Source organism: Humulus lupulus, chromosome 3 (genome assembly GCF_963169125.1).
Source record: "Humulus lupulus chromosome 3, drHumLupu1.1, whole genome shotgun sequence".
Taxonomy (NCBI): domain Eukaryota; kingdom Viridiplantae; phylum Streptophyta; class Magnoliopsida; order Rosales; family Cannabaceae; genus Humulus; species Humulus lupulus.
Window position 1 is genome coordinate 284,125,415 of NC_084795.1, and position 12,170 is coordinate 284,137,584.

Consider the following 12,170-nt stretch of genomic DNA (forward strand, 5'->3'; position numbering starts at 1 on the left):
TTTGGGTAAGAAAGGTAAATTCATTTGCTATTATATGTAACTTGGTGGATGTTTGGTATGTCTTGGTCTACCATTTGAAAAACCAATTATATATAAGATGAACTAATTAATAGTGTCAATATAATATAAGAAGGGTTTATACTTTTTTGGACTCTGTGTTTTGACAAATTACATGTTTGGACTCTGTATTTTGACAAATGACTTTTTGGACCCTATGTTTTGTAAAATAGTTCAAATATAACCCTAAACTCGATTTTGGTCAAAGTTTTCTGAGCTGAAATTACAAATAATTCACCAAACTAACAATTTAAAACAAAACAAAATCATTTTTCCTAATAACTGTATTATTATATTCAAATTTTTCTTCATCAAAATTGGGTTTAATGGGCTATTTGAACCATTTTACAAAACACAGTGTCCAAAAATGAATTTATCAAAACACATGGTCCAAAAAGATAATGAAACAATACACAAGATTCAAAAATGTATAAATTCATATAAGAAAAACTACACGCATTTTCAATGTGTTGGCCATAATTGTGTAGTAGATAATATAAATAATTTTACAAACTTATATATAGACTATAGATAAATCCCTCATTTATTCTTTTTATAGTTGCTTTTTTAGAAGGAATTTTTTGAAATAAATAAAACATAATATCGAGCTAAATTCATTACAAAGGTTTACCATTGATCCACCTTTGAAACATAGCAAAACATTCCTTTTTCTTGTACTGGGGAGCTGTGTGTCCTGCTCCCTGCATTCATGTAATAATATAATTATCAAATCAATGATTATTTGGTTAAATATTGAACAAAATTAAATAATTTTTTTTTAAAAAAATAATTAATAGAATTTGATTATAAATAACTTAATCTTGCAAAATTTATACAAATATATTTTGTTCTTAAAAATAAACATTCAGCCTTGCCTTAACAGTTGCAAATGTCATTTGATTGGAGTAACTCCTAGTGAACCTGAAAGTCCAAAACAAATAAATTATAATCTAAACTTATGAAAATGTGAGTGTTGAATATTAAACCTTTATTACTATGGTTGTGTTAGGTAAAAATTTTATTTTTGAAATTTTTAAACACAAAAATGGAGATATTTGTTGTTAAAAATAAAGAAACAAAAATAAAAATATGTTTGTTAACTATTTTTGTTTTTTGTTTTTAAAAACAAAAAATAATAAATGCGTTTGATAATTTTTATTTTTATTTTTATTTTTTGTTTAACAATATAGAATGAGGTGTTGATTTGAAGAAGAGAAGAAAAAAAAAACGAAAAGTCGAAAACGATTTAAAAAAATTTAAAAGTGAAAAAATTCTATTTTTAAAATCTAATGAATTTTAATTAATTTTTAAAAAAATAATAAATAAAAATAGAATTACCAAACACTTTTTTTGTGTTTAATGGTTAAATTTTTAATTAATTAAATAAAAAACCAATTTTTTAAATGTTACCGAAGAAGACCTATATCTTTTTCTATTTTAATTTTAAAAGTAATGTTCTTTTAGGATTTCCTTCCAAGCAATTTGTGATGTGCATATTTACCCTGCAACTTGGTCTTCAACAATCCATGACCTCCACTCATCTACAATGGAGTAATTTAAAGACTTTATCCATGCTTGAGTTGCCAAGAACGGAACAGTCATGTCATGATCACCACTGATAAAGAACATTAGAACAAAATACAAATTAAGAAATTATCCAAACAAAATTTATACATTTATATAGGCTATTACTATAACCTATAGTATTCTACAAAGAGTAATGATATGTGCACCAAAATTATGCACCAAAAATTATGTATACATAAGCTGACGTGACAGTTTCATTTGACCAATCAAATTTATATCACGCGGGACCCACTGTTTTTACATCAGTTGGTGTAATATTTTGGTGCACATATCATTACTCATTCCACATATTATGAAAGAAATGACCTAATAAATTAGATTCACCTGTATATTAAAGATTTGTAGCCTTTAGCACTAAGGTTTACATGATACTGAAAGCTGCTTACAATGTCTTTTTTATATTGATCTCTTAGGTCGAGATTGCATCGCAGCCATTCATGTATGCTACCCTGCATAAAATTATCTCGTCACATCACTACCTTTATTTAAAAAATAAATAATTAATAATTAAGAAAAATTTACGGGTATACACATCGCCCTAATTGGTTTGACACAATTCAAAATATTCAACATGTACAAAAAAGTTCACTTCATCATGAAGGGTGAAGAAATGAGAAAACCTTACTTTGACACCATATAGAAAACTTTTTAAAGTAAGATTGAGAATCCAACTTAAAACTAATTGGTGCTTGTTGAAATTCATTTCCAGCACATGTCACTCACGTGATCAACATGTATCTCATTAAAAATTACATTGTTGCACACGTGTTTCGCTAAGACCAAGTATTAATTTCTCACTCGAGTCTACTTGGCTAGACAAGCAACGTGCAATGCATGTTGTTTAGTTAGTTTTATTTATAGAATTTTTAATTATATTTAATAAATTTATATCATTGTCATATAAATTTCAAATAATATAATACTATTATATATAATAATATAACATTTTTAAACATATATTCTAATTTTTTTAATAAAAATTAAGATTATATATTATTATAATATTTAAATTTATACTAATATAAATATTAAATATCTAGTCTTAATTGTATTAAATATTATTATAATTATAATTATAATTATTTATAATATTTGAATTCATATTAATATAATTAGTAAAGAATTATGATTATATATTATTATCATAATAATATTTTATAATATTTAAATTTATATTGATATAATTATTAAATACCTAGTCTTGTATTATATATAATTATAATAATAATATTTTATAACATTTAAATTTATAATAATATAATAATTAAATATCTAGTATTGTATTATATGAATTCAAAGCTGGTGGTTCGGAAAACAAACTATTAGGTTTTAAAGCCCAAGCCAAGGAAAATGTCATGGTGGCGATGATTTAGTTTGAAATGGTTCAAAAAAGCTCGGATCTACGCTTGAAGGTTCAGAAATCACCATGGATTCAGACGAGCATTGACTTCCAACTCCAGTGACCATTGAGTCTGATTTTTTAGTGGGTTTTGAAGCCCAAGAAGCAAGGAGTATGGTGGTGGTGGTGGTGGTTCAGCTCGTGGTGGCCGGAAAGTGCTCAGAAAGTTTGGGAGAAACCCATGAACGACAGAACTTCGAGTGCCCCGTTGAGGGCCTTAGGCCGTGCGTGAGGTGTCCATCTTCGGGGGTTGGGGGTTTCGGGGGACGGCGCGTCGGATGTCTGGTGCGTGGCGGTGGTCGAAGACGGGACGGCGGCCGTTCGGCCTTGGCAGAGACGACGCAAGGAGAGAGGGGGAGAGAGAGAATGAACTTCGGGACAGAGAGAGAGGGAACCGAGGAGAGAGAGAGAAAAAGGGGCTGAGTGATTTTTTTTGTTTTTTTTAATAAATAATAATAAAACTTTTGTTAAAAAAAAATTATTCAAACTTTTAGGACACACATAAGTTTTTAGGGCTCGCACTGTGTGTCCTAAAAATTCTTTAAGGACTCCCAATGAGTGTCCTAAAAAGTCCAGAAGGTGTTTGTTAAAAAAAGTTCAAATTTTTAGGACACATAGTTTTTAGGACTCGCTCCGCGAGCCCTAAAAGAAAATTGCGAGTCCTAAAAAGTCTCGGAGGTGTTTGTTAAAAAAAAAATTCAAACTTTTAGGACACATAGTTTTTAGGGCTCGCGGAAAATTGCGAGTCCTAAAAAGTCCAGGAGATATGTTTGTTAAAAAAAAATCAAACTTTTAGGACACACATAGTTTTTAGGGCTCGCTCCGCGAGCCCTAAAAGAAATTCTTTAAGGACTCGCTCCAAAAACGGTTTTTAGGACTCGCATCTAGGTGAGCGCCAAAAAGAAATGTCATAAAATGATGTTTTTGAAGTAGTGTTGTGGACATAACACATGTACAATTCTATATATATACTCGAAAGAATAGTCTTTGTTGTTAGTCAGATGATATAGTTGGTGAAATCTAATGGTGATGCTTACTTGACATAACTAGAAGATGACAATCATACAAAGAACGATCACATACCTTTCTTATGTGAAGTGCTTTGCGAACATCACCATTGTTAGCCCAATAACGAGAAAGCTGGTGATCATAGCTCTAGACATACCCAGAAAACGTATGAGTTATTAGTATATAAGATCGAGTTTGGACTTAAACAAAGATTATATATATATATTGGGGAATTTTTCTATAGGGCTTCACTTTAAGCCCTACCGGTAGGGCTCTCAGTGTTTACAACCCGTGAACAGTTTTCGGCACAATTTTTTTTATGACCGTTTATATTGTAGTTATTTAGAACATCTTGCAAATTTTCAGAAGATTCCGAATAGTTTACAGTACCGAAAACTAGGTTCAAATATGTTGCACGCGTGATTAATTTTTTTTATGCGCGTAGAAAACAACATGTTTGAACCTAGTTTTCGGTATTGTAAACTATTCGGAATTTTCTAAAAGTTTGCAGGATGCTCTAAATAGCTACAATATACACGGTCATAAAAAAAAGTCGCGCCGAAAACTGTTCACGGATCAAGAAACACTAAGAGCCCTACTGGTAGAGCTTAAAGTGAAGCTACTGTAGAAGAATTGTCCTCTATATATATGTACTGTGTGTAGTAGTCAAGTTGATGGATTTTCTACTTACTCGACAACCGAATGGAGGAAATGGTGAATCATCATCATCAGAAAGGAGAAACACTTTAGAATTCATTTGATTCAACCATCTTCTAATTTTATGAGGTTTTAGAGAACGATCACGAGGGCAATCCGGTTCCAGAATATGATTTTCATGAATTCCTGTAATGCACTGTAAATAGAAATCATAATAATAATAATAATAATCAAATACTTATGCAAACGTAGAAGGAACCTATAATCTTGACCATTGAATCTAGTTTGTGTTTGATCAAGTGGTGAACCTAAAATTGTGTCTGCTGAACTATATAATGACGTAAATTTTTGGTTTTAACAGTTTTTTATTTTTTTTAATGTTAAATTTAACGAAATATTTTTATATTTAACGGTAGTTTGTAAACATCACTTAAACTTAAATAAAATTAAATTAAAAATTAAATTTTTTTTAAAAAAGATATTTTTGAGATATTTTACAATGATAATTATTTATAAATAATAAATAATTAAATAAATTAAAATATGATATTTTTGAGATATTTTATAATAATAATTATTTAATTAAAATAGGATATTTATTTGAAATTTATATGACATTAATATATATTTAATAAATTCTATAAATAAAATTAAGCAAATAATTATCATTATAAAATATCTCAAAAATATTCTATTTTAGTTTGTTTAATTATAATAATAATGATAATTATTTTCTTAGTTTTATTTATAGAATTTATTAATTATTTTTATTAAATTTATATTAATGTCATATAAATTTTAAATAAATATCATAATTTAATTAAATAATTTATTTATTATTTTTAAATAATTATTATTGTAAAATATCTCAAAAATATCATACTTTAATTTGTTTAATTATTTATTATTTTTAAATAATTATCATTGTAAAATATTTCAAAAATATCCTAATTTAATTATTTTATTTTATTTAAACATTTACAAACTACCCTTAAATATAAAAATATTCTGTTAAATATAAAAAAATTTTGTTAAATTTAACATTAAAAAAAAAAACTGGTTAAAATTAAGAATTTTTATTATCTACATAATTATTAATATCATACTATTCAACTTCCTTAGTAAGTACAAGTTACCTTTTGGTAGTATTGGAAAGTTTTCAAACACTTGGTATTGTGGGGATCTATGTTCTTATACTCTCCTTGGCAACTATTCTCCAGGGACTGAAAGAACAAAAATAAATGTTTATATTTAGGGTTTGTCGGCAAAATAACCTATTTTTTTTAAGTCATTTAGTATTCTGGTCTAGTTTTGATAAATTTTTGCAAAATGACCTCCAACACTCCAGACAGCTGGTTGAAATTTTAGACAGATGTTATTTGACAAAAAGAAATAATCAAAACTAAGTCAGAATACAAAATGACATAAAAAAATAGTTCATTTTCACAAATTACTCTTATATTTATATATAAATTTATATAATTACATAATCTAACTTTGAATACTATAAAATTATATTCCACAACTATGCTTTTTAATAATTAATCATATTTAACCATTCACCTTGTAGAGTTCATCAGAAATAAGTGCCATTCCATGTGTAAATGGGATTTTGTAATTTTGGTTTGTTGAATGATCTGTTAGAGGGTTCCCAAGTATGTATCCCTGAAAAAATTAAACCATTAATTTGACTTTTTTTATTTGAGAAATTAATTTGACACATTTTAACCTTCATAAAATAACTTTTTTCAATATGAAAGAAAAGTATTTCAATAGATGTAATAATAATAATTTGATAACCTTTAGAGTTATAGATGGTAGGGTGCTTTCCTTAATCCCTACATAGCAAGATTTTAAGTGATTATTAGCTCTAGTGCTTCAAATTTGTCATTGTGTTTTAACTAAAATATTGAATATTACTTTTGTTCTTCAGTAAACAAACAAGTGTAAAAAATAGTAAAATTTTGCCATTATAGCTAGGTAGATAGATGTATATCTTGTCAACCCATTAATTCTTGCATTTTTTTTAATTATGAAACAATACAAACACACCTAATTCAAATATGCATACTATGATATGTGAGTATTTATAGGGTAGGTAACCATTTGGTATCATGTGTTTTTGTAAAGTATTATTTTGGTACATTGTGTTCACAATAGTGCTCATTTTATACTTTTTATTTTAAAATTATACATATTTAGTACCTTGTATTTTAAAATCGTACATATTTGGTATCCTAAATTCAAATTTAATTAATAATTTTTTTTCAATTTAATCAAATTCTACGAGATGCAACTTCAAATATAATTACTTAATTACATATAACTGATGACAGTTCGATCATATTGATAAAATTTTATTTGTTAAATCTGAGTCTAGAGTATCAAATATATATGATTTTAAAATATATGGTGTCATATGAACATTATTGAAAAAAGAGGGTACCAAAATGATACTTTGCAAAAACATAGGGTACCAAATGAGAAAATTCCCTTATTTATAATCATATCATTTAAATGTGAGAGTCCGACATTAAAATAATAAATTGTTTATATTAATGACTTATCATAGTGTACATATTTTGTTTGTAAATTGGAAGTATATGTAGTATTAATCTTTAATTATTATTTAGGGTATATAATCATTTGGTATCCTGTGTTTTATCTATATAAAATTTTGGTACCTTATATTTTCAATAATGCTCATTTGATATTCTCTAATTTGAAATTGTGCATATTTGGTACCCTGAACTCAAATTTGAAGACTAAATTTTAACAATATGACAAAACTGTCATCAATTATATATAATTAAGTAGTTACATTTGAATTTAAAACCCATATAATTAATGTCAGTTTGTCATATTGATAAAATTTAAGTCCAGGATACTAAATATGTATAGTTTCAAATTACATGGTATTAGATGAGCATTATTGAAATTATAGAGTACTAAGTATGCATTTCAATAAAACACAAGGTAACAATATTTACCCTATCATTTATAGTTGCCGATTTTTCATACCATTTGAGATTAGTTGGCAAAGGGCAGGGACAATCATCCCAGCGAAAGAATCTCCAGCAATATAAACAGGATTGGAGATAAACTCTGGATAATTAATCAGCCACTGCATGAGTATTTACAATTCAAATATTAATAATATGATTTTAAAGATAAATGACAGATTTAACATTAGGTAATATACCTAACAACTCTCCTTAAAATAAATAAAATGCAATAGAATAGCACAAGATGTTTAATTATTTCTACCTTTTTGAAAAATTGGAAAAGGTCGTCCAGTTGTTTAAAATCATTCCAGTGATTTATTGATGAAGTTTTTGAATATGAAAATCCAGTACCAACCGGCGAGTCTACAAATATTATATTGGACACCTGTACATTACGCCATCAAATACAAGTGTATAATATTTACAATATTTATAAAGACGAAGAAAAGTACATGAGTAATGATATATGCACCAAAATATTACACCAACTGAGATGAGAGTTACATTTAACCAATCAAATTTATTTGAGACGAGACTAACTATTTTAAAAAAACAGTGTCACATCAATTGATGGAATATTTTGGTGCACATATCATTATTCAAAGTACATATAGCATCATCACCTTTGTCCAGGAGTAGCGATTCAAGATCAACTTGGGTAGGCTTCCATTGTATTTCTCAATCTTGTAATTTAGTGGACCTAAAATACACAAACCAAGGATGATATATTTTTGTCAATTATAGTGTATCACTTATAGGCATGGTAAAATAGGGCGGCGGGGCGGGGCCGCCCCGCCTCAATTTTTTTTTTTTTATACTCTAACTCAATTTTCTCATGCTACTTATATACATAGTACGTAAAATTGACATTTTATATGTGGTTTAGAATATTTTTAATTCTATATAGACTAGAAAGAATTATAAATATTGAAAAATATATTTTATATAATCCATCCTTATTCTTGTATTTATTTTGCAAATTTTAAAATAAAAAAACAAAATATAATATTTGATGGTGTAGTTGATACCAAGTGTAAAATATAAAGATTACAATAAAAAATAATATTTAGGCTTGGAGAAAATTCTAAAATTATAATTTAATATTTCTTAAAAGAAAAAGTTAAATGGGGAAAATGGGGCGGGGCAGACCCGCCCCACTCCAAGAAACTAATCGGGGCGTGGCGGGGCGGGGCAAAATGTTTGCCGGGAGGGGCGGGGCGGGGCGGAAGCGGGGTGGGGCGGGGTAGACCCGCCCCATTTACATCCCTAGTCACTTATGACTAAACTAACATTGAGTTTGTAAAGTCCTTTTTTGACTAACTTTATTTTAGACAAAATATTTTAAAGTTATTAAGGAAAATCAGTAGTATCTCCATATTGATTTTCGGTTTTATTTGGCAATATTTTCAGCTGATTTTGTAATGTGAAAAGATCTCTAAATGTGAATATATTTGTTGCCTTATTTATCTCAAATAATCAATTTTTGGTAAAAATATATTGTGCAAATATCTTGAGATTATTTTCAGGGATTATATGGGATTATGGTTATCCTGGAAATAAAGAAGGAGTCGAAAATGAACATGGTCAAGAAAAATGACCATGTTCGTTCTGCCAGATCAAACGGATTACGTTGCTGACTCATCAGTTTCCGTTTCTGTCAACACAGAATCCATCTGGCTGGCTGTTTTCCTAAATCAAAGGAATTCGCAAATTGATTTCAAAGATACCAGAAAATCATGGCCTTGGTCGTTTTCCCTTCCTATAAATACCTTGCCAAGGCCTTTGGATTTTTCACCTCTTCCATTTTCAATATTTGTAAACATTATTTGAAGAGTGTCTTTATTTGTAGAGATTAAGTTTGTTCACATTAATCTTTGTGAGAGTGCTGAGTGTACTTGTGGATATCTATCTAGTCCATTGTAAACAGATAGTGTCTATTGTGAACGTATTCATAAGGATCTTCGGGAGAGGATTCCATCTAAGTCTCACTTCGGGAGGAAGTGTGCACTCTCTGTTCTTTGAAGGGAGTTCAAGAGAATCAGCGTTTCATCAAACCAGATTCGTAGAGAAGAGTACAACAAGATTGCAGCAATAGTTTAAGAGGGAGTCTTACATTGTTTAAGTCAATGCTTTTGTACACTTTGTTTCTTTACTAATTGGTTTATTCTCTGGGCGTGGCCCCAAGGAGTAGGATATCCGAAAGGGTTTATGAACCTTGTAAAAATTCGCTGTGTTCTTTAATTTTTGTGTTCAGTTCTGTCGTGACAAGTTCGGATTCTGTCTCGACAGAATTGCTTTTTGTGTAAACATCTAATTACCATTCCGCATTTTAATTAATTCATTGTTTAATTAATCTGGTAATTATTAAAAACAGAATTTCAGAGTTGATCTAATAATCTTGAACCAATCCATGTTTAAGAAAATAAATCTCTTATTTTTTTCACCATTCTATTTGCATTTTATTGATTCTAGAGCAAGCAAGAGTTGAAATCAAATGTCATCCCATCTCTCTCTAAATATATATATATATATATATATTTCTAAGTAAGCAAACCGGAAATTTGGTTTTTGGTACTGTAAATTATCTAGAATTTTTTTAAAATTTGCAGAATGCTCTAAATAATTACAATATATATAATCATAAAAAAAATCAAGCCAAAATCTGTTCACGGGGTCAAGAAATACAGATAGCCCAGCAGTAAAGCTTAAGATGAAACCAAAATATTCTCACATATATATATATATATATATTTGTGTATATAGTTACCTATTTCGTAGACAAGGCCAGACCAAGCAGAGCAACCAGGGCCTCCTGCGAGCCACAACAACAGAGGATCTTTGCCTGGTCTTCTCTCCGACTTTACAAAGTAGTAGAAAAGCTGGGTGTCCTCCGATTCACCAACTCCGATATACCTATATATATACATATTTCACCATTCATATATAGTATATATGTATATATATATATATAGTAAAGTTTACGTACCCTGTTTCAAGATGAAAAGGCAGAGGTCCTTGAAAACCAGGGAGATACTTGACTATGGAGGCAGACAGCACTAGCTGTAAGGTACAGGGCTGTAACAGAATGAAGAGTAGTAGAGGAAGAAGAAGAAGAAGAAGAGGTTGAGTCGCCATGGATTGTAGCTTTGTTGAGTTCTGGCTTATTCTTTTTCTTTTCTTTTGTCGGTGCTGACCCCTTACTCAAAGAAATTTAATCAATTGGTTATAAATTTCATATTTAAGTCTATAGCATTTGAAAAACAAAAAAACAAGATGACATTAATGATATGGTCCATGGTGAGTAACTGATGGATGAGGATCCTCTGTCCAAGATTTGTGTACCATTGTTTGTCCACCCATGATTTTGTGACAAATCATTTAATGATTTATCCAATCAAACCTAACACTCAATTACCGTTAGTTATCCTCCGTTAGTTTCTGTTTAATTTTATATTTCTTTTTTTATTTCTTTTTTCATTTAACCAATTACTCTTACTACAGTCATCTGTCTTATTATTTTTGTTGACGTGTACATACAAGTCTAGTCTATATGTATTTTTAATCAATTCCATTTTTGTTTTGATAATATTCTACATTTTTTTGTTTCTTTTCCTTTTTTTAGCTCAAGGATATATATAATATAATATATATTATTACGATATTTGGGTTTATTTAATTTTTGTTAATTACTCCTTTTTTTTTTAAGTGTTGTTATATAACTTATTCAATTTTTTTATATATTTACAGTAGCTATTTCTTTTATATAAATATTATTATCATTTAATTAAACCAATTATTTTTTTCATTTCTTTTATATAAACCGTGAGTCGTTTTTCTTTTATATAAATGTTATTGTCATTTAATTAAACTAATTTTTTTTTCTTTTATACCATAATCTTGTGGTAAAGTTTTTTTTTTTTATGGCTTTTTTTAGTGCTAAAATGTAGACACAAAAGCATAGCAGTAGTTTTGTCAAAAAAAAGAAGCCAATAGTAGTATTTAAAAGAGTAGTTGTGAAAATATCATAATGATTACTATAGAAAAATAAAAAAGAAATAAGGAGTGAAATTAATCAAAACTTAAATAATAACATGTTTAAGAATTGTCAATAAAATCTTTGCATAAAAAGTGATTTAGTTATTTTACTATGAGCCTTTATCTTCAACTTTTAATATAAGTGTCTTCCTTCAAGAGTTTGGTGGATTTTGAGGAAGTTCAAAGCTTGTATGAAATGAATGAGCCCGTAGATCATAAAATAGACAAACATAATTAATAGATTAGATATGTATAAGATAAATATATATATATATTCAGTAAATAAAGTATGAAATACAAATGTACATGCTGTAGCAATTCCATCATGTTGATATTGTTATTTAGATTAGTGTAAGCATTTTGACTTTCATGCTACAAAGTAATAATGTGTTATTCTCTCAAAACATTATATTAATGAGAAG

At 28.3% G+C, this 12,170-nt stretch overlaps 1 protein-coding gene across 1 annotated transcript in view; it reads right to left on the reverse strand.

The window, feature by feature from the left end:
* Positions 1-446: 446 nt before the first annotated feature.
* LOC133825868 (uncharacterized) overlaps positions 447-12,170 on the reverse strand; it is a 32,031-nt gene continuing 20,307 nt past the window's right edge. The window contains exons 19-33 of the mRNA XM_062258760.1: positions 12,047-12,120; positions 10,700-10,909; positions 10,481-10,626; positions 8,337-8,413; positions 7,976-8,098; positions 7,730-7,832; positions 6,509-6,546; positions 6,272-6,373; positions 5,845-5,931; positions 4,743-4,904; positions 4,127-4,198; positions 1,969-2,093; positions 1,559-1,672; positions 933-978; positions 447-758 (exon numbers count right to left, since the gene is read on the reverse strand). Of these exons, the coding sequence (XP_062114744.1) occupies positions 675-758; positions 933-978; positions 1,559-1,672; positions 1,969-2,093; positions 4,127-4,198; positions 4,743-4,904; positions 5,845-5,931; positions 6,272-6,373; positions 6,509-6,546; positions 7,730-7,832; positions 7,976-8,098; positions 8,337-8,413; positions 10,481-10,626; positions 10,700-10,909; positions 12,047-12,120 (1,563 nt within the window). The 3' untranslated portion in view covers positions 447-674. The remainder of the gene's footprint in view (positions 759-932; positions 979-1,558; positions 1,673-1,968; positions 2,094-4,126; positions 4,199-4,742; positions 4,905-5,844; positions 5,932-6,271; positions 6,374-6,508; positions 6,547-7,729; positions 7,833-7,975; positions 8,099-8,336; positions 8,414-10,480; positions 10,627-10,699; positions 10,910-12,046; positions 12,121-12,170) is intronic.